This window comes from Antechinus flavipes, chromosome 3 (assembly GCF_016432865.1).
Source record: "Antechinus flavipes isolate AdamAnt ecotype Samford, QLD, Australia chromosome 3, AdamAnt_v2, whole genome shotgun sequence".
NCBI classification, from domain to species: domain Eukaryota; kingdom Metazoa; phylum Chordata; class Mammalia; order Dasyuromorphia; family Dasyuridae; genus Antechinus; species Antechinus flavipes.
The window spans coordinates 202647931-202672275 of NC_067400.1; the positions used below are offsets into that span (position 1 = coordinate 202647931).

A 24345-nucleotide genomic window follows, 5' to 3' on the forward strand; every position below is an offset into this window, starting at 1 on the left:
ACTAAATTTGTGTATTTATAAAAATTCTTTACAAATATATTTTTCTTTTCCTCAGATTAAATGATTTTAAACCAAGACAACTACATGACTGAACGAGGTAGCATTTTCCTTCCTCAGACATGGTATCCAGCCAAGTCAAAGACAGTCCACAAATTAGAGAAGATGAATATTTCAGTCATGACAATTAAAACATTACAACTTGCTCTCATTTAAACTTCATTGTACTTCCTTTACAAGCCATGAACCCAAATTTACTGGAGGGAGAAGATCCCAATGTTACCAACTAAAAAGTCCCAGTGAATATTCTTGAATAGGTTTTCATTTTTTGCCACCTTAGATCACAGCTATCTCTCAAATGTCCTACTGGTCCAAATATAAACTCAAATGTGGATTGTATAAAACCTGCATGCAGTTTATAATGTAATAATATATAATCTTTTCATATAGATATTAATATATATAAAAGTATATATTACATATGTATCTAAAAATTATATATGAAAATACATTTACACATAAACATATAGATACATTTACAAGATTGTACATAATATATTAATTATGAATTAATATTTTATATATTAATACAATATATTCCCCTTTAAAAGAGATCACAATAATATAATAAGTTCCCTTTGTTTTAGTCATATGGGCTATATTTAGGGCTGGCCTGTATTCAAAACACCTTGGGTAAATATTTTTGATAAGAAAGGTTTTTCCGTAAGTAAAATTGTATTTGTACTCTTCTATATACTACTCCCCACCTCCCAAGCTGCAGTCTTGTTTATTATCTACTAAAGTAGAACTCTAGGGATAAGTTGTAATAGCTTCTCTCTAAAATTGACAAACAGCCAAACCTAAGGGAAAAAATTTTAAAACCAGAGAGCATACTAGCTCATTTTTCCTATATGAGTCCCTCTAGCCTAAATCTAAAATATATCTCCTTGATAGAACTTTCCTTTCTAAACTGAACAAAAGAAAAAACTTATTATATCATGTTCAGCATTTATAAATAGAGAATTAGATCAATCCAGGGATATGTATGCACATACACATATATATATTTCTGCAAATATAAATGTATGTATATTTTCTGTACATAATGAATATTACATACATGTATTTTATTTTTGCATAATATTTATGTAACTTGTATATTACTATAGAAAATAATAGTCAAATATATTATGTTTATCTATGTTTGTGTACGTATATGTAGATATAAATATCAGTCACACATTTTACTTTGCCTTGACTCTCTTATATTATAAATTCTTGAAGAATATTCTCCTTAAAAAAATTTTGTGTATGTAATAGCATTTTCACAGAATGTGCACATAATTGTGTCTGCTAATACATTGTCATCTCTTCTTGTCTAGTTTTCAAATTAGATATTTTGCCCTCCTTTAAGGCAATCATTTGTTGACTTTATTATACTTCTTACAAACTCCACATATCACTAAAACAAAAGACCCAAGTCATCAGAAGAATATAACAAATCTAAAGGGGTGATCACTACCAAATAGTTTTAAGGCATTAATAACCTATGAGTTAACAGTGCCTTAAAAAATCAAGTGTTTATTCTCTCTCTCCCCCTTCCCCTCTCTCTTTCCTCTTTCTCCTTCTGTTCCTCTCTCTCTGTCTCTCTGTCTGTCTATATCTCCATGTCTCTCTCTCTCTCTCTCTCCTCTCTCTTCCTCTCTCCTTTCCCTCCCTCTTTTTGTCTCTCTCCATCTCTATCTCTTTATGTTTCTCTCTGTGTGTCTCTGTCTCTCTCTGTTTCTCTCTCCCTCCCTCCCTTTCTCTTTCTCCCTCCTTTTCTTCCTCTTTCCCTCCCTCCTTCCCTCCCTCTTTCTCTCTCTGTCTCTGTCTCTCTTTGTGTCTCTATCTCTGTCTCCCTCTGTGTGTGTGTGTGTGTGTCTCTGTCTCTCTCTCTCTGTGTCTATCTCGCTGTCTCTCTGTCTCTCTCAGCTAAATACATATTCAGTACTATGCCCGTGAGACCAGATGTCCTAAATGAAAATTAGCATGCCTTCCAATCTGTGTTTAAATTGGATCAAGATGAAGTAAGATCTTATCCCCATGGGGAATAACAGCAAAGTGGTACACTGAAAAGTACAGATTTGGTTATGCCAGTGGGGGGAAAGGGGGAGGAGTTCTAGCAAGTTCTACTAAATTGGAAAGTTTCCAACTGCCATCCCCACAACAGACTGTCAGCAGGCAGAACCAGCCTGGTGTGGAGAGGTTCATTAATATTAGTCTGAACATTGGGTGATGAATTCTATGCTATGGTCATTGCAAACCACAAAACATGAGTCTTTGTGGTTCCCTAATGCATCCTTAACACAGGTGGAATGACAAAAAGGGGGCAAAGGGCACTAACAATCACATTATCACCCCAGGAACAAGGATTAATAGCTAACATTTATATAGCACATTAACATTTGTGAAATACTTTACCTACTTTATCTTAGCTTTTCTTCCCAAATAGACCTATGAAGTATGTCTTCATATGATTATCCCCCATGTTGTATATTAGAAAATTGAAGTGGACTTGCTCGGAATCAAAGAGATAATATATAGCTGAGGCAAGATTCAAGAAGGGATATGAAAAAACTGGGACAGTAATATATTGTTGCAGTTGTAAGCTGATCCAACGATTCTGGAGAGAACTATGTCCAAAGGGCTATCAAAGTGTAAGACTATCAGCAGGGTGATTTTAGATAAGCCTGGAGAGACTTGCATGAACTGATGGTAAGTGAAATGAGCAGAACCAAGAGAACATGACACATAGTAACAAGATTTTATGATGATCACTCTGAGATACCACTACATACCTGTCAGATTGGCTAAGATGACAGGAAAAAATAATGATGAATGTTGGAGGAGATGCAGGAAAACTGGGACACTGATGCATTGTTGGTGGAGTTGTGAACAAATCCAACCATTCTGGAGAGCAATCTGGAATTATGCCCAAAAAGTTATCAAATTGTGCATACCCTTTGATCCAGCAGTGTTTCTATTGGGCTTATATCCCAAAGAAATACTAAAGAAGGGAAAGGGACCTGTATGTGCCATAATGTTTGTGGCAACCCTGTTTGTAGTGGCTAGAAACTGGAAATTGAATAGATGCTCATCAATTGGAGAATGGCTGGGTAAATTGTGGTATATGAATGTTATGGAATATTATTGTTCTGTAAGATGAATACAGAGAGGCTTGGCGAGACTTACATGAACTGATGCTAAGTGAAATGAGCAGAACCAGGAGATCATTATCCACTTCGACAACGATATTGTATGAGGATGTATTCTGATGGAAGTGGACTTCTTTGACAAAGAGACCTAACTGAGTCTCAATTGATAAATGATGGACAGAAGCAGCTACACCCAAAGAAAGAACACTGGGAAACGAATGTGAACTATCTGCATCTTTGTTTTTCTTCCCGGGTTATTTTTACCTTCTGAATCCAACTCTCCCTGTGAAACAAGAGAACTGTTCGGTTCTGCAAACATATATTGTATCTAGGATATACTGCAACATATCTAACATATATAGGACTGCTTGCCATCTAGGGGAGGGGGTGGAGGGAGGGAGGGGAAAAATCGGAACAGAAACGAGAGCAAGGGATAATGTTGTAAAAAAAATTACCCTGGCATGGATTCTGTCAATATAAAGTTATTATTAAATAAAATTTAAAAAAAATTCTAACTGACAAAAAAAAAAAAGATTTTATGATGATCAGTTCTAATGGACATGGGTCTTTTAACAATGAAATGATTGAGGCCAGTTCTAATGATCTTGTGGTGGTGAGGGCTATCTACCCCCAGAGAGAGAGAGGACTGTAGGAACTAAGTGTGGATTACAACATAGCATTTTCACTCTTTTTTTGTTGTTGTTCGCTTGCAGTTTGGTTTTTTACTCATTTTTTTCCTTTTTGATCTGATTTTTCTTTTGCAGTATAATAATTATGGAAATATGGGGGGGGGGGGAGACAAGATGGCAGAAAAGGCACATGTGACTTTCTGAGCCTCTCTCATACCCTCACTACCAATTATTAAATTCAACCACAAAAATAGTGCTTGACTGGTAAAATTCATGAAGATTGGAAGTGCAACAACTCACCAGCCCAAGATAATCTGGAAGATCGCCAGAATAGGTCTGTCCTGGAACAGATCAGTGCAGGCAGGGATAGAACCAGAGGCTAGCATTTGGAGCAAACCGGGAGCAGGGGCGGTCTCCGTAGTTGGAAGGTTTATCGAGAGCTCTCAGCCATAGGCTGACTCTTTGCTTTGGTTGTGGAATAATGGGCCAGGAAAGAAATTAGAGCCTAGGATAGAGGGTACTCTGAAGGACACCAGAGCCTAACAGGATCTGGCTGTCACCCAGGATTTGAAGCAGCTCTGAAGCAGCATTCCACAGCTAGGGGCTTTCACTGGGATGGGAGTCACAAATCTGCATGCAGGGGGCACAGCCTGGGGCAGCCTATAATCTGCACAGTGATTGGCCTGGTGCAGTGGAATTTCCCCTGTGAGACTAGCAACACTTCCGGTGCCTTGAGGGATAGGGGAACTGCTAATAACCAAAGCGGACTTTTGGGGGGGAAGGGCAGTGATGCTTTCACTGCTCAGCCTCGAGTCCCAAGGCAGTCCCTAATCCTCACAGCAGGGCTCCTCACAGAGCACTTCAGCAGCTCAGCCTGTGATACCCAAGCTTAATCACTTCCAGTGTGGAACTTTTCCCAGAGCACCCCTACACCTCAAAGCTTGGCCGCTCTTTGCACCCCTTGGCAGTACACCTACTGTCTATATACCTATCCCTGCTCTGTAGAGAAAGCTGGTACCCTCCTTTCCCTGAAGGCAGACCCTAAAGGCTTAAAAAAAAAAAAAATGAGTAAAAAAAGCAAAAGGATGATAAATAGCTTCTATACAGAAAGTGAACAGGTTTTCAAGCCCAAGGAGACTAATAGCAAATAGTCTCCAGACAATACCCCAAAGGGGGATGTAACTTGGTCTCCAACATAAAAGGCTCTACTAGAAGAAACTATTAAAAATCTTAAAAACAAAGCTAGAAGAATGGGGAAAAAATATTACAAGCAGCGAGAAAAAAAAAAAAACAATTCAAATACTGAGGTGCCACAATAACAATCACTCAAGATATGGCTGCTTCTACATTAAAGGATTGAAGGGCCTGGTATCTGATATTCCAAAAAGCAAAAGAACTTGGAATGCAGCCAAGAATAAACTATCCAACTAAGCTGAGCATTTTCTTCCATGGAAGAAGATGGATATTTAATGAAACAGATGAATTCCATTTGTTTCTAAGGAAAAAACCAGATCTAAACAAAAAATTTGGTCTCCAACCATAGGCCTCAAGAGAAGCAGAAAAAGGTAAAAAGAACTCTTGAGAACTGTATTTCTGTTGTGGATATACATAAAGAGTACATGTATAATTTGATTTTACTGATGTAACATAAAAAAGGGAAGTAGAAATGGAAAAGGGATAGTATCAGAAAAAGAGAAAAGGGGAGATAAAAAAAGGGAAACTGCATCCCACAAAGAGGCAAAGGAAACCTATCATATCTGGGGGAATTTAGAGAGGGGGAGGAACACTGTGTGAATCTTACTCTCATCAGAGTTGGCTCAAATAGAAAATAAATGACATATTTGTTTTACAGAGAAACTTCTCTCACCTCATTAAAAAGTGGGAGAGGAAAAGGGAAAAAGAAAAGAGTAATAAGGGAAGGGTACAAGAAAGGGGAAGGGATTCAAAGAGAGTTGGGAGGGATCCTAAAGAGAGAGAGCTGCATGATACAAGTGGTGCTCATAAGTTTAATACTGAGAAAGTGGGTAAGGTGGGGCAAGAAAAAGAAAAGCAAAATCTGGGGATAATAAGATGGCAGGAAATACAAAATTAGTAATTTAAACTATAAATGTGAATGGGATGAACCCTCCCATAAAGCAGAGGCAGATACCAGACTGGATCAAAAATCAAAAGCCTACAATATGTTGTTTACAGGAAACACATTTAAAGCACGGAGATATATACAGAGTAAAGGTAAAAGGCTGGAGCAGAATCTATTATGCTTCAGGTAAAGTCAAAAAGGCAGAGGTAGCCATCCTTATCTCAGATCAAGCAAAAGCAAAAATTGATCTAATTAAAAGAGATAAGGAAGGAAACTATATGAAGCAATATCAATACTAAACATATAAGCACCAAGTGGTATAGCATCTAACTTCCTAAAGGAGAAGTTAAAAGAGTTGTAAGAAGAAACAGATTGCAAAACTATAATAGTGGGAGATTTCAACCTTGCACTCTCAGAATTAGATAAATCAAAACACAAAACAAATAAGAAAGAAATTAAAGAGCTAAATAGAATATTAGAAAAATTAGGTGTGATAGATCTTTGGAGAAAACTGAATGGTGATAGAAAGGAGTATTCTCAGCAGTTCATGGAACCCATACAAAAATTGACCATATATTAGGACATAAAAACCTCAAAATTAAATGCAGGAAGGCAGAAATAGTAAATGCTTTCTTTTGAGATCATGATGCAATAAAAACTACATTCAACAAAAAGTTAGGGGTAAATAGACCAAAAAGTAATTGGAAACTAAATAATCTCATCTTAAAGAATGATTGGGTGAAACAATAAATTATAGATACAATTAATAATTTCACTCAAGATAATGACAATGATTAGACATCATACCAAAATTTGTGCGATGCAGCCAAAGCAGTAATAAGGGGAAATTTTATATCTTTAGAGGCTTACTTGAATAAAATAGAGAAAGAGAAGATCAATGAATTGGACTTGCAACTTAAAAAGCTAGAAAAAGGCCAAATTAAAAACCCCCAATCAAATACTAAACTTGAAATTCTAAAATTAAAAGGAGAAAGTAATAATATTGAAAGTAAAAAAAAAAAAAACTATTGAGCTAATAAATAAAACTAAGAGTTGGTTTTGTGGAAAAAAACAATAAAATAGATAAACCTTTGGTAATTCTGATTAGAAAAAGGAAAGAGGAAAATCAATTTCTTAGTCTTAAAAATGAAAAGAGAGAACTTTTCACCAATGAAGAGGAAATTAGAGCAATAATAAGTTACTTTGTCCAACTTTATGCCAATAAATTGATAACCTAAGTGAAGTAGATGACTACATACAAAAATATAGGCTTCTCAGATTAACAGAGGAGGAAGTAAATTGCTTAAATCTCAGAAAAAGAAATAGAACAAGCTATTAATCAACTCCCTAAGAAAAAATTCCCAGGATCAGATAAATTTACATGTGAATTCTACCAAACATTTAAAGAACAATTAGCCCCAATGCTATATAAACTATTTGAAAAAACAGGGAATGAAGGAATCCTACCAAAATCGTTTTATGACACAGACATGGTACTGATACCTAAACCAGGTAGGTTGAAAACAGAGAAAGAAAATTATAGATCAATCTCCCTAATGAATATTGATGCTAAAATCTTAAATAAGATGTTAGCAAAAAGACTACAGAAAATCATCCCCATGATAATACACCATGATCAAATAGAATTTATACCAGGAATCCAAGGCTGGTTCAATATTAGGAAAATTATTGGTATAATTGACCATATTAATAACCAAATTAACAAAAACCATATGATCATCTCAATAGATACAGAAAAAGCATTTGATAAAATTCAACATCCATTCCTATTAAAAACAATTAAGAGTATAGAAATAAATGGACTTTTCCTTAAAATAATCAGTAGCATCTATTTAAAACCATCAGTAAGCATCATATGTAATGGGGATAAAGTGGAACAATTCCCAATAAGATCAGGAGTGAAACAAGGTTGCCCACTATCACCATTACTATTCAATATTGTATTAGAAATGCTAGCTTTGGCAATAAGAGTTGAGAAAGAGAGTAAAGGAATTAAAGTAGGTAATGAGAAAACCAAATTATCACTTTTTGCCAATGATATGATGGTATACTTAGAGAACCCAGAGATTCTACTAAAAAGCTATTAGAAATAATCCACACTTTTAGCAAAATTGCAGGATACAAAATAAACGCACATAAGTCATCAGCATTCTATATATCACTAACAAAATCCAACAGTTAGAGTTACAAAGAGAAATTCCATTTAAAATAACTACTGACAGTAACACTTTCTACACAAATAAAGTCAAGTCTAACCAATTGGAAAAATATTAAATGCTCTTGGATAGGGAAAGCAAATATAATGAAGTTGACAATACTACCTAAACTAATCTATTTATTTAGTGCTATATCAATCAGACTCCCCAAAAAATTTATTTTCATGACCTAGAAAAAATAACAACAAAGTTCATATGGAAAAACAAAAGGTCAAGAATTTCAAGGGAATTAATGATAAAAAAATCAAATGAAGGTGGCCTACCTATACCAGATCTAAACTTATGTTATAAACCAGCAGTTACCAAAACCATTTGGTATTGGTTAAGAAATAGACTGGTTGATCAGTGGAATAGGTTAGGTTCAAAGGACAAAACAGTCAATAACTTTAGTAATCTAGTGTTTGACAAACCCAAAGACACCAGCTTTTGGGATAAGAACTCACTGTTTGACAAAAATTGCTGGGAAAATTGGAAATTAGTATGGCAGAAACTAGGTATTGACCCATATTTAACAACATACACACCAAGATAAGGTCAAAATGGGTTCATGACCTAGGCATAAAGAATGATATTATAAATAAATTTAAAAACATAGGATAGTTTACCTCTCAGTCCTGTGGAGGAGGAAGGAATTTATGACCAAATAAAGAAATCATTATTGATCACAAAATAGAAAATTTTGATTATATCAAATTGAAAAGTTTTTGTACAAACAAAACTAATGCAGACAAGATTAGAAGGGAGGCAATAAAATGGGGAAACATTTTTACAGTCAAAGGTTCTGATAAAAGCCTCATTTCCAAACATATAGAGAATTGACTCTAATTTATAAGAAATCAAGTCATTCTCCAATTGATAAATGGTCAAAAGATATGAACAGACAATTCTCAGATGAAGAAATTAAAACTATTTCTAGCCATATGAAAAGGTGCTCCAAGTCATTATTAATCAGAAAAATGCAAATTAAGACAACTCTAAGATAGCACTACACACCTGTCAGATTGGCTAGAATGACAGGGAAAAAAAAAAGAATGACAGGGAAAGATACTGCTGAATGTTGGAGGGGATGTGGGAAAACTGGGACACTGATACATTGTTGGTGGAATTGTGAATACATCCAGCCATTCTGGAGAACGATTAGGAACTATGCTCAAAAAGTTCTCAAACTATGCATACCCTTTGATCCAGAAGTATTACACTGGGCTTATATCCCAAAGACATTTTAAAGAAGGCAAAGGGAACTGTATGTGCAAGAATGTTTGTGGCAGCCCTCTTTGTAGTGGCCAGAAACTGGAAACTGAGTGGATGCCCATCAATTGGAGAATGGCGGAATAAATTGTGGTATATGAATATTATGGAATATTATTGTTCTATAAGAAATGACCAGCAGGATGATTTCAGAAAGGCCTGGAGAAACTTACATGAGCTGATGCTGAGTGAAATCAGCAGGACCAGGAGATCACTATATACTTCAACAACAATACTACATGATGATCAATTCTGAAGGACGAGGCCCTCTTCAACAATGAGATGAACCAAATCAGTTCCAATAGAGCAGTAATGAATAGAACCAGCTACACCCAGCAAAAGAACTCTGGGAGATGACTATGAACCACTACATAGAATTCCCAATCCCTCTATTTTTGTCCGCCTGCATTTTTTATTTCCTTTACAGGCTAATTGTATACTATTTCAAAGTCTGATTCTTTTTGTACAGCAAAATAACTGTATGGACATGTATACATATATTGTATTTAACTTATACTTTAACATATTTAACATGTATTGGTCAACCTGCCATCTGAGGGAAGGGGTGGGGGGAAGAAGGGAAAAAGTTGAAACAAAAGGTTTTGCAATTGTCAATGGTGAAAATTACCCATGCAGATATCTTGTAAATATAAAGCTATAATAATAAAAAAAAATTATGGAAATATGTATGGAAGAACTGCACATGTTTAACATATATTGGATTACTTGCCATCCAGGAGAGGGGCTGGAGGGAAGAGAAGGAGAAAAAAAATTGGAACACAAGGTTTTCCAAGGGTGAATGTTGAAACCATGCATATGTTTTGAAAATAAAAAACTTTATAAAAATTAAAAAGAATGATTGATAGGCTTCGGATAGGGGAGACGAAAGAAGGGGCATTCATTCTGGACAAAGAAGATGATCTAAGATGGCTTGGAGCCAGGAAAGAGCCTAGTATGGTTGGGAGTTAATTTAACTAGAATGAAACAGTAGAATGCAAATTGAAGAGAGTATGTGCTAAATAAGTACAGGGACATTTACAAGAGAAACAAAGGAACAAGTAAAGATTAACCAGATACACATCAGCTTGAAGTTTGAGGAGATCAGGAGTTCAGTCTTTTCTGCAATAATTTGCAAAAATTCAGCTAAATCACTTTTTTGCATCTTAAAAGTTCACGGTTTTCCTTCTTTCTCAATTTTTACAATCCAGGATATAATGGAGAAATCACTAGACTAGAGCTCTGACCCACATCCCTCTGAAAATGATCTTGACATTGGCCTAAGCCATATAACCTCAAGAAAGGTTAATCTGTTTCCTTGTCTGTAAAGCAGAAATAACCTACTAATCACTCCTAACGGTTTTGTGAGAAAACCATGTACAAAAATGAGTTATGATTATGAAGATGATCAGCAATAATTACCTGAATAAGAGAAGTTTGCCGTCGTGTAGGCTTGGGTCCATGGCTTCCTGATGTGGATCCCTCCTGTTGGAGGGTATGTTGTCTGGTTTCATAAGGAACTGAAAGAATCAGAAAAGCCAAGATAGTGTCAGATTAAAGTTAAAAATGATTAATGTGGGCACATATAAGTTAAGGCAATTTATACAGAAATTTGTTTTTCTAAAAATGAGATAGTATCCACAATCTCACATTATACCCCCAAGTCACATAATTAAAATTTTCATTAATCAAAAATAGTTTTCCTAGCACACAGCACTTTATAAGGAAAACTATTATTTAGATCATATGTTTAAGACTAATGAAATTAATGTTGGATCAAAGTTTAACAGAATAAAAAATATTTCATTAAGAATAAGCAATTTATATCATATTAGAGTCAAAAATATGTTCTACATGCTAGAAAATAATTGTTCAACAGAAACATTGCTCATTCTCCAAGTGAGAAATTCTGCTGATATTCAATTGTCTAAATGTTTGTCCCTTCCCCCAAAAAAGGTATTCTTTAAAAATTACAAGAATGAATGTTTACCTGGACTTTAATATAATTAAGTGAATAATTTCTCATTTCAATAGGCCAAAACTCATGAATTCTTTTTCTTCCCTAACAAAATATAAAAAATAGCTGGATGTGGTAATACATACCTGTAGTTCTTGCTGCTTGCTAGTGAGGCTGACACTGCTGGATTACTTGCATTCATTTTTTAAATTAAATTTAGAATGACTTTCTATCCCTCTCTTTCTCCCTCCCTCCTTCTTCCCTTTCTCTCTCTCCTTTCCCTTGCCCTTCCTCTTTGTTTGCAAAGAGGACCAATCAGTAATGTCAAGGGGTCATATTAATTTCTCTCTCTCTCTCTCTCTCTCTCTCTCTCTCTCTCTCTCTCCCTCTTTCTTCTTTCCCTTACCCTTCCTCTCTTCTCCCTTTCCCTCTCTCCTCCTCTTCCTCTCTCCCTTTCTATTCCTTCCTTTAACTCTTTCTCCTTTTTCCCTCTTTCTCTCCTTCCTCTCTTTTCTTTCTCCCTTCTTCTTTACCTGCCCCTTACCTTTCTTTTCCCCTCTCCCTTCCTTTCTCTTTCCTTCTCCTTTCCTCTTTCTCTTTTCCTCTTCATTCCTCCTCATTCTTTCTCCCTCCCTCTTGGTTCTTTCTCCCTCATGTTCTCTCTCCATCTCTATATATATCTTTACATATGTATACACACACACACACACACACACACACACACACACACACATATATATTTCTCCATACTATACATAGATTTTGAGATTAAAATGTTTTAAAATTAGAAAATATCAAAAACCACAAATATTTTTTATTTTATTTGAGCCTTTACCTTAAAAGATACTAAAATGTGTTCTACACATTGACATGTGCATTGTTGTTTTTTACCCCTCCACTTAAAATTGATTTGTTCTGTCCAATCAAGAAAAGAAAAATTCACAGCTAATAAACAATGATCTTGCCAAGATCTTTGCTGTCACTGAAGTCAGAAAGCATACAAAAAAATAGAGGCAACACGCAATTATGTTCAAATATAAAAGAAAAACCATTTTTTAAATAAACAGTATTCTGTTTTTCTCAGTAAATATTTTAAGTTTTTGAGAGGATAAAATAAGTGACAGGAATTTCTTCCAACTGTTGTAACTAATAAATACTAGGCAGTAGGCTGTTTATTCAATGCTACAGCAGTGTTTGTTTTAATAAGAAAATACTCAACCCGGTCATCATGTGTATAGCATACACAAACATTGGGTCTGTTTCACATATGTAGTTTTTACTTTTTACTCTCCTCCAGGCAAATGATGCCTCCTTTACAACAAAATTCATTTAAAAAAAAAAATACACTTGAAACTGATCTCCTAGTCTCCTAGAGACTAACTGAATTCCTAAGTATAAGATCTGAATGAAGTACTGAGATACACAGAACAGTCATATTCCTAATCTCCTTAAAACCCCAGAAGTTTAGAAACACTCAGTTTATGTGTTCTTTATGAACAGTAGTGACTTTTAAAATATTTATTTCAATACAGAAGCTGAATGCCCAAATACAGTCCTGAAAACAACTAGAGTAAATTGGAACTTAATTATGACACTTTTCACTATGAAGTGGAATCCAATATAAGAAAATTTCATCTTGAATCCCTTCCGTTTACTAAGGTAGCACAGTGAATTGATTCCTGGACTTGAAATCAGGAAGACTCATTTTCCCGAGTTCAAATATGACTTCAGACACCTCCTAGCAGTGCAACTCTGGGCAAGACATTTAATCCTATTTGACTCAGTTTCCTCATCTGTAAAATGAACTGAAGAAGGAAATGACAAATCACTCCAGTATCTTTGTTAAGAAAAACCCCAAATATGCTAGGGAAGGGGGTGAGGGAAGGAAGGGAGAAGGATGTGGAAACAAGATTTTTCAAGAGTGAATATTGAAAACTATCTTTGCATCTATTTTGAAAATAAAAAGCTATTATTTAAAAAAAATAAAACCCTAAATATGGTCATGAAGAGTTAGACATGACTAAACAACAAACAACAACAAAAACTCTTGCTGTGCATTTTCTTGATTTTGGTTCAATAAATATTTGTTAAATATTTGTTATGGGAAGGGCTTTGTGCTAGGATCTTATGATCTTGGACACAAACAAGAAACAAACTGATTACTATACTATTCAATAATACATGGCATTATGTTTGTTATTTAGTCAGGCCTGACTCTTTGTGTCCACATAAATATTGTCTACAGGGTTTTCTTGGTAAAGTTACTGGAGTGGTTTGACATTTCCTTCTCCAATGGATTAAGATAAAACCGAGGCCTTGAGCTCCAATTTTCCAAGCCCACTGCTTGATCCACTAAGTCTAGAGCTGCCTCTTAGTAACTACACTAGATAAACACAAAATAAAGTACTACAAACAAAGAAGAATAAGGGGCAGGGTGGCAATTTATTACTAAAAAGATCTTACATGTGAAGAGCTGCAGATATATACCTGGTAAAACTCTCTAACTAAACAAAAAGCAAATCAAAGAACCTGGTATAAGACTTCCCTTCCAGAATTTAAACATTTAAATTAACTTATACTATCAAGTTATTAAAAGAGAAATGAATATATTAACAAATGAGAGTTTTCAATGGGCCTATGTCAACAAAGAACGTTTTGTACAAGGTGGAGTCATGGGAGACTTCCATTTTTTCCTCCTATGGATGAAAGGAGGGAAATGGAGGGAAAAGAGAGAAAGAGATTTCAGTGAATAGAAATATAACAATTTAAATATTTCTCTAATTCTGACACCATTTCACTTAATGGACACAGGCCCCAAGAGATCAAGAGATGGGAAATTATGTACGCTCTTCAAACTCCAAGCCCTTTTGCTCCCCTACAAGACTCTTCTGCCACCTTCCCCACCCTCATTTGCTTTTTGAGGAGCAAAGGAAAGGGAAAAGGAAGAAGGGGAAAAATACTAAGACTCACAGCCAGAGCCCATGATATATTTACACACAAGCCCAATGTACCTAACCATTAGAACCAATGGTATAAATATTTTATGAATCTGGCTGTCCTTCTCTACATTGTTCCAAAGGGCCAGGAGCTATTGACTCTGGAGGCCTGTTTCAAAGAAAGAATGACTTTGACTCTATGAGATTTTAACCTTTCATGATATGAAGCATTGTGGCACAGAGAACAGAGAATCTGCCTCAAAATGAGCAAGATCAGGGTTCAACTTGTACTATGGACCTATTGTCCATGGAATTCAGAACAAATCACTTAATCTCTCATAGCTTTAGACCAATGGTGTTAATGGCTATTAAATCATTCATAAGAATCCCTGCAGGCCATAGAAAACCACATATTACCATGATATAAATTCTCTGTATTTTTATTTATGTTGTTAAAATTTTCTCTATTATGTTTTAATCTAGTTCAGCTATACTCCAGAGTGTGGGCTCATAAAGATTTTTATCTGTAAAATTTTTATACAACCCTAGGCATAAAGGAATATGAAAAAGGCACATAAATCAAACATTTGTAGATAATAAATTATAATTTTGTGACCCCCTACATTGTTACATGATCCCATAGAGTGTGCTATATGACATCTTTGCTCTAGGTAATTCTCTAAGACTCTGAATTGCCTACCTGCATTAACAGAAGAAGCTTCCTCACTGCCACCTCACATATTGGCTAAGATAAAAGGATAAGATAGTGACAAATGTTGGAAGGGATGTGGCAAAACTAGGACACTAATGCATTGTTGGTGGAGTTGTGAACTGATCCAAACATCTTGGAGAATAATTTGGAACTAAGCCCAAAGGACTATAAAAGTATGCATACCCTTTGATCTAGCAGTCTCACTACTGGGTCTATATCCCAAAGAGATTATAAAAAAGGGAAAAGGACCCATATGTGCAAAAATGTTTGTAACAGCTATTTTTATGGTGGAAACAAACAGGAAATTGAGTGGATGCCCGTCAGTTGAGGAATGGAATATTATTGTTCTATAAGAAATAATGAGCAAGATGATTTCAGAAAAGCATGGAGAGACTTACATGAACTGATGCTGAGTAAAGTAAATAGAACCAAGGGAACGTTATATACAGTAACAACAAGATTTGTTGTTGTTGTGTTGATCAACTGTGATGATCAACTGTAATGGACTTGGCATTTCTCCAAAATCTGGTGATTCAAGGCAATTCCAATAGACTTGGGATGAAAATTATCTATCACACCCAGACACAGAACTATGGAGAATGAATGTGGATTGAAGCATGGTATTTCCACCTTTTTGTGTTTGTTTCTTTTTTCTCATGTTTTTTCTTCCTTTTTGGTCTGTTTTTTTTTTTTTTTTTTTTTTTTTTGCACAGCACAACACATGAAAATATATTTTAAAAGACTGCACATATTTAACCTATATCAGATTGCTTGCTGCCTTGGAGGTAGGTAAGAGAGGGAGGAAGAAAAATTTAGAACACAAAATTTTACAAAAATGAATGTTAAAAAACTATCATTATGTGTATTTGGAAAAATAAAATACTATTGGAAAAATTTAAAAATCTGCTCTTTAATGGAAGACACAGATGTTAAAAAAAAAAAAAAAAAAAAAGAAGCTTCCTCACACTTGAAAGTTCCCTATTCCAAAGAAATCACAAGTCTAATACAGATCCTATATTGACTTTAGAACATAGCCCTGTGCAAGATATGACTCTACCAAACTGTTGGAGCTTTTTCAAGTTTTATCATTCTAAATAGAGGATGATTTGTTGTTATTATCATTTCAATTCAATGATTCCATCCTGGAGTCCTGAAAAAAAAAGAGAGAAATAGGGTCCTATCTCAAAGCCTTCTAGGATAATAAAAGACAATAAGATAGTTCTAAGCAGAGTACTTGGAACATAGTAGGTGCTTTATTAAGCTGATTGACAGCCACACAAAGCTACAATACAAATTACAATATGATAAGTATATACTTATATAATAAGTATATAATTAATCCATATCAAAGCCTTTTGAGAAATTAAAAGTGCTGTGCAGGTATAAGTTATGATTAGAGACAATATTGCTACCTTTCCTAGGGGAAAACAAGTATAACAATGAGAACATTCCATTGTAAAAATAGACTTATACATTCTAATGCATGTGAATAGCCTCTTGTCCTTTCTATATTAGATATGCATATGTTGATTATCTCTGTATAGCAAACTAGGTGGCAAAGTGAATTCCAAATTTGGAATCTGGAAGATCTGAGTTCTAATCTTGTCTCAGACAAACAAAGTACTAGCTATATATGACCCTGATCTATCCTGGTTCACTGCCTTGTTCAAGCAAAAAAAAAAAAAAAAAAAAAAAGCAGAAGGGCTTGCCCTGAGCTACTCCATGCAGAGTTACCCAAGATGGACAGATAATAGTGGAGAATACTGACAAACAATGATCCACTAGAGAAAGAAATGACAAGCCACTCCAGCATCTTTTTCAAGAAAATTCCATGGACAGTATTAAAATCTATAAATCAAGCCTGGACAGACTTTCAAAGATAATGAAAGACAGAAGGGCTTGGTGGGGTCACAAAGAATCAGACATGACTGTATGACTGAACAATAACAAATATTACTCTGAAGAATTCACTTCAGTACTCTTTACTTTGTTTCCCCATCTGTAAAATGGAGATAATACTAGCAAAGATTATTTCAAAGATTAAATGAGATAACATGTAAAGTTCTTTGCAAACTTTAAAACAGTATGTAAATGCTTTATAGTATTAGTATAATTATTATATTTAGCCATGAAGCCATAGTTGGTAATGGACTTGGTTCATTAATCTTGTAGACTTCTTGCATGGTTTAAGAAGCAAATTCATTACCAATAACAGCCTGCATGGTTAATTAACAAGATTAAGAAAAATGCATAAAAAATGTAAAGAACCCTGGATTTTAGGGGATACAGAAAAAAAAAATCCCTGGCCCTCAGAGAGTTTAGATTCTGTTGGGGGAAGAAAAGTCACAATATGTATACAGATAAATAAATTGTGTGTGTGTGTGTGTGTGTGTGTGTGTGTGTGTGTGCATGCATGTTCAGGTACATACTCATACATACATACACAAATAATTTCAGGGGAAAATGCACATTCGGAATCTTGAATGGAGTTAGGAATTCCAACAAGTAGGTAGATAAGGACATAAAGTATTCTAGACACGCCTGGTTAGGGAGGATAGGAATGGTGATAGAATGTTGTGTTCAGAGAACAAGATGTTTTTACAAAGTGTTATTTGATTTCACAATAACCTTATGACAGAGAGAGGGACAAAATAAAAATTAGAGCAGGAAGGGATCTTATTCAAACCCCCACTGAAGAGATGAGGAAATTGAGTCTGAGAGAAATCAGATGCTTTGCTCTAGGACAAACAGGCAAGATTTAAGCCACGGTTCCCATATGCCAGATCCAGAAAGTCCATTTACTCCACTTCTAATATTCTTGTTATTCTACCACCCTGCCTCCCAATCACTAGAATCTTGACTCTAACTGGGATCAAAAACAAAGAACAACAACCAACCAGAATCTTATATTAGGAAAATGATGGAGTGAAAACGGTCTTAAGGAAGATTGCCCTAGTCAGATAAAATGACCAGAGCTGAGAGATGGAGTATCTCATGTGTAGAAAATCCAGGAAGTCAAGGTGAGAAAACAGAAAATATAAGACAGGGTTGAGTTAGGAAGGCCTTTGAAAATCAAACAGAACATTTTGTATTTGATCTCAGATGTGATAGGGAGCCACTGACAGTTATTGAGTGGGAGTAGACGGGTGGTACTGAGAAGACAATGAAATCTAGAAATGTGGAGATCATCTCTGTTCACTCAGGTGGGCTAATGTTATATCAAGGCAACAAAGCAGAGATGTAAAGAATTTTATTGTTTAGAAAGAAGCCAAATACAGAAAACATAAAGAGAGAAGAAAGGAAGGGTAGAAGGTTGTTTGAGCCTTCATGTTTGATTCTATACCAGGAAAGAAAAAACTTCAAAAAGGTTTTAAAGGATATAATTTCGAGCTGAAACTAAAGGTATCAAACACAAAATCCCTTATTTTTCCTGTTGTGGTTTTTCTTATACAATATTATTGAAACATTATTCCTTTACTCAAAAAGTCTTCAGTGGTTGCCTACTGTCTCCTATAAAAATATAAACTCCCAGTTGACATTTGAGATCCTCCACAATTTGACTTCAAATGATCTTCCCAGTCTTATATCAGACTATTTATGTTCCAATTAAACTGAACTAGCATCTTTTCTCTAATCCAAAGCCTTTTGTCCAACTCCTTCTCCATGTATGGAATGAAGCTGTCTCCTCTCTTTCAGTTGAAGTACTTCCTTTCTTTTCTTCAGGGTCTCTAATTCAGGTCTCACCTCCTCCTTTGAGCTTTCCCAAATCCAATCTTTCCCTCCTTCCAACTTCAAGTTAAAGTGATTTCTCCTCAAATTTCACAGAGTATTTTGCATACATGTCTTCTTCAGCAGTTGTTTCCAAACTCTGAGCATAAGGAACCATTTTTAACATCCAAGAATTCTGTTGAATTCTCATGATAGTTATAGCATTAATATTCATTGACTAGTGTAAACCAGGAAAAACCAGTTTCACTGGTATGATGCCAGACCCACCAGAACACATGTATGACAAGGCTAATAAAGTCAGAGATTAGGCATTATCCTCTCCCTTCTACCAGCCCCTTGCTGCATTTAACATAGTTAGAATCAAGAACCTTATATGTCTGCCCATAATTTTTCAATCTTTATTTATAACAATTTAGAAAATATTCTCATTTCCCTGGTTCCAATTCTACATGCCAATGGGTGCCAGAAAAGTCATCCATTGGTGCCAGTCAGCTCTTTGTCTCAAACTTTTTATACATTTGAGCTCTAATAGGATCTGGGCTTTGGATCAAAATTTGAAATCCTTCTCCACAGTTCCATATTTGGAAGCTACCTCACTCTGCTGGGGCGAGGAGCAATGGGGCCCACACACTAAGACTATTGCCTCTATACATCTGTTTTCTTCTCTTTGAGAACAATAATAGAGTTTTAACTGCTATCCCTGTGTAGCTCTGCTGCTCCTGCACCACTGACTATAAAGACCCTTTGCAATAATGTGATAGGTTCTTAGGTAAGTAGTCTTTAGTAATCTTTAACCACAAATTATGTGAGGGTTAGGAATCCCTCACCTAATGATTTGGAGCTAGGAAGTAGTTTCTATTGTCATTCTGATATATGACAAATGAAGAGACATTCTCAAGAGATCTAACTTTACTTGGAAAAAACAGATCTGTTGCAATGATTAAATGAGATAATGCACATAAAGTGTTTTGTAATTGTGTCATGCTATTTAGATATAAGCTGATCACTTTTGCTAAAATCCAAAGGAATAGAAACAAAGTAGGTGCCCATCAATATAGGAACAGCTAAGCAAATGACAGTCTGTGAATGTAATAGGATATTACCATTATGTCAGAAATTATAAATATGATGAATATGGGAAAATAAATATGGACCAATGGAAAATAAAGTAAGTAAAATCAAGAAATATATATAATTACATGAATGAAAAGAACAAAATGAACACAGTTGTAAGTATAATGAAAAAGCTGGCCTTAAAGAAGAAATGAGAATTCACCTTTTTCCTTTTGCAGATGTGGAAGGACATAAATGAAAGAAAGGAAAAAAAGGAAGGAAGGAAGGAAGGAAGGAAGGAAGGAAGGAAGGAAGGAAGGAAGGAAGGAAGGAAGGAAGGAAGGAAGGAAGGAAGGAAGAAAAGAAGGAAGAAAAGAAGGAAGGAAGGAACGGAAGGAGGGAAGGGGAAAGGGAGGGAGGAAAAGAAGGGGAAAGGGAGGGGGGAAGGAAGGAAGAGGGAGGGAGGGGGAGAGGAAAGGGTGAGGAAGGGGGAAGGGAGGGATGAAAATATTTATTTAGAACTCACTATGTGCAATGCATTACACTAAATGCTCGGGAAATAAATATAAAAAGTAAGACAAGCTATGTTCTCAAGAAGCTCACATTCTAATCAGGGAAGATAACCCATAAAAGAGACCTTAACTCCAGAACAAATGGAAAGACAGAAGTTTTTAAGGTATAAAGAGAGAGAATAGATGGCCCAGACTATGGACATGGATCCTGGTATATATTGTCAGACTCAACTGATGTTATTTAGTTTTGTTGAACTGATTTTTTTTCCTTTTTCCTTTTTATTCTTTGTTACAGGAGTAAGCTGTCTAGCTACAGAAGATGGGGAAGATATATCTGGACACAGATATTTGTTTTTATGTAAAAACAAAAGATAATCAATAATTTATTTATTTGGTTTTTTTAAACTTACTTATATCTTTTCCTTAAATCATTTGGCATAAATTACTCTTTTGTTCCAATCTTTACAACTGAATTCAGACCTGCTTTCTGATGAGGTAATGAGATAACCTCATCAAACCTCTGCTCTCTCAGTACACTGTTTCCAGTTATGATTGTGATCTCTCCACAGAAGCAATACTTTTCTGGCTCTACTCCATCAAATTTCTTGATTCCTTCACAGGCTGATGCTTTTTAAAAATTTCTAGTTTGGGGGAAATGTCCTTATAGGACTATGTTCAATGCATCTAATGTTTTTACCCCCATAGCCCTGCTAGGTATCAGCAGGTTTTTTGTTCTGGTCACTTTGAAAATGTGCTAGACACTATAGAATAAGGTTTTAAAAAAAAAAAAATGCCTTGATCTCTACTTCGCAGAAGATGATCTGATTCTGCCTTACTCTAGGAATATAAATCTAGGGATTTCTGCGGACACTGAAACTGCCCGAGGACTTCCCCAAGATGGGATCCAAAAGAAATGATATGGTTCCTACTCCAAAAGTCTAGCTGGAGAGCATTTAGTGACACATAATATCATCCTCCCAATATCAATAACCAGAAAAATATTGAATTGATTATGCTAATCCAGTAAGATTTTTATCAATTTCAGGTTTGAGCTCTTCGAAGGAAGAAATCAATCAATACTTAATTGATTGATTAAACTCTTTACTGGCAAGAACATTCAGTTATAAGAACACATTAAGCATGGGCCAGTCCCCCCTGTAATTCCTATATAGATATATCACAATATAACAAATACTTTGGGTGGAAGCTGGCTGTCTGCTTTAAAAAAAAAAAAAAAAAAAAAGATATTAGCCGAGTTTCACAACTCTATGTGACATGACTTCTCTCAGTTGTTACAGATTTGGAGTCTGACAACATCAGGTGCACCTCTCCAGCCTTTCACTACACTAAAATCTGCTGTTGGAGTACAATGATACAAGAGGATAGCTTTTTTAAAATGGTAAGCAGTTTTTTAATGGTAGGATCAGCAAAAGGCAGTTTTGAGCCAATTAATCTTTAGCAAGGAAGGTTATTGAGGATATCTTCCCAGTCACCACATCCATCACCATCATATGTCCCTGATTCTTCCTTCTCACCATTGTATATCAGTTGCCAAATCTCATATATTTTACCTCCTCATCAACTCTCACATTTATCTGTCGCTTTCTTTCTATCACCTCTTATCTGGCATGTTATAGAAGATCCTAATTTGTCTCCCTGTCTGTACAGTCTGTCCCCTCTCCTATCTATTCTTCAGGCAAAATAATCTTTCTAAGATATATTTCTTATTTTGTCCTTCCAATGCTCTAAAATTTTTAGAGACTTCCTCTTATTCATTGTTTTAAAAAATGTGGAGAACCATAAAAATGTTGATTATTTATGTTAATATGTCCTCACCTAAAATGAACAATAAGAAGTATAGAGGCAGCAAAGAATAGTGGGAAAAGCACAGGATTGTGGAATCAAAAGATCTAGATGCAAATCCTAATTCAACTATTTTCCCCATTTCCTTGAAGGCATGTTACATTATCTCTCTAGGCATCACTTTCCTCATCTATAATTAATCAATCAATTAATAAACATATATTAAGTGTCACTTATATGCTAGACACTCTTCTGAACTCTAGAGTTTCAAAAAGAAATATAGTCCCTGCCTTCAAGAAATAAAGGGGGAGACAACATGCAAACAAATTATATATAGGGTAAATAGGAGATAACTGACAAGGAAAGCACAAGAATTAAGAGAGTTAGGAAAGGTTTCTTGTAAAAGGTGGGAATTTAGTGGGGCTTTAAGTAGTTTAGTGGGAATAATTAGTAGTCAACCAAAGGAAGGAGAGTGCTCTAGACATGAGGGATGACAACCAGAAAAAAATGTCTAGAGCCAAGAAATGAAATTTTTTTTGTTGATTTTGTTGTTGGGTTTTTTTTTTTTTTTTTGGTTTGTTTTTTTTTGTTTTTGGGGATTTTTTGCAATACAGCCAGTAGGATTGTGTCACTGAATCAAAGAGTAACTGTTGGAGAGTAAGATGTAAGAAGACTGGAAGGGCTAGGTTATGAAGGGCTCTAAATGCCAAACAGAGCATTTTGTATTTGATTGTGTGGGACACAGAAAGGTACTAGAAATGGGATGGATTAAAGAAAGGAGAGGTAACATGATCAAAGCTATGCTTTAGAAAAATTACTTGGGTCAATGAATGGAGGATAGTTTAGGGCGGTGAGAGACTTGAGGCAGGAATATCTACCAGCAGGCTGTTCCAGATACAAGGTGATGAAAGTTTGTATTAGACTATGGCAGTCAGAGGAGAAAAGGAGTTACATTCAAGAGATGTTATAAAGATGAAATTGAGATATGGAGGGGTGAGAGATCATAGTGAAGAATCCAGACTGACTCTGGTGAGAGCATGAGGACTGGGAAGATAGCAAAGCTCTTTACAGAAACAAGGAAGACAGGAATGGGGAAGGGTTAGCAATAGGTCCAAGGAGAATGAAGATAAATGTCATTGAATTTGGCTATTAAAGGATAGTTTGTAATTTTGGGAGATAAGTATTTGTTGGAAGAGTAAGGCTGAAAGCTAAATCATGAGGGCTTAAGAAGAGAGAAGATGGAGCCTCCTATTGTAGATAGCTATTTTTGAGGGGTTGTTCAGCTACAAATGGCAGCAGAGATATCAGAAGACAGCAGGTATAGAAGGATCAAGAGAGGGTGTTTTCAGTATACAGGAGACATGAGCATGTTTGTAGGCAATAGGAAATGAGTCAGTAGGATGGAGAAGATATTGAAAAAAGTATGAGGGTCATCTAGATGATGCAGTGGGTATATCAGCTCTGAATTCAGGAGGACCTGAGTTCAAAGTTAGACACTTAACACTTTCTACCTGTATGATCCTGTGCAAGTCATTTAACTCCAATTGCCTCAAAACAAAACAAAACCAAAAAAACAAAAAATAAAAATAAATACATATATAAAAAAGAAAAGAAGTATAAAAAAGTAAGGATGACAAAGGCAATCTGTTGGAAGAGATGTGATAGAATGGATTTGCTTGAATATATAGATGGGTTAGCCAGGGTAATAAGTGAAGCCATTTCAACACATGAGAAAAGAATTAAGGAGGAGAGAATGAAAAAGGAGCAATCTGAATGGTGTTACATACTGCCTATGTTTTCAGACTTTTTCAAAGTTTTGACGAGTTGTGCTGATTTTTTTTCTTTTCTTAACAAAATATTATGTATTATATGGGATGGGTCTCTGAAAAAGGGAAGGTGTAAGTATGCGTAAGTATGGGTGTAACGATGATGATGTGAAAAACCAAAGACATTAATAAAAACTTGTTTTTGTTTTTGTTTTTGTTTTTTTTTAAGGGGGCATCTGGAGATGAAGAAGAAAGAAGAAGTGGTAATTCACTCTTATTGACCTCAATTTTTTTCTGTAAAATATGAGATGAAACAAATTTAACCTATATCAGATTGCCTGCTTTCTTGTAGAGGGAGGAGAGAAAAAAAGCTGGAATACAAAGTCTTGCAAAAATGAACATTGAAAACTATCTTTACATATAGTTGGAAAAATACATTGAGAAAAAATGAGACAAGATTTTCAGTTGAGAGATGAGGAAACTTCTAGGGAA

The 24345-nt window shown here is 35.3% G+C and overlaps 1 protein-coding gene across 6 annotated transcripts in view; it reads right to left on the minus strand.

Annotated features, from left to right (window-relative positions):
- The window catches only part of REPS2 (RALBP1 associated Eps domain containing 2), a 299240-nt gene that overhangs the window by 153324 nt on the left and 121571 nt on the right, over positions 1-24345 (minus strand). For all 6 annotated transcript variants that reach the window (XM_051984434.1, XM_051984433.1, XM_051984430.1 and 3 more), the window contains exon 5: positions 10808-10905. In XM_051984434.1, the coding sequence (XP_051840394.1) occupies positions 10808-10905 (98 nt within the window). The remainder of the gene's footprint in view (positions 1-10807; positions 10906-24345) is intronic.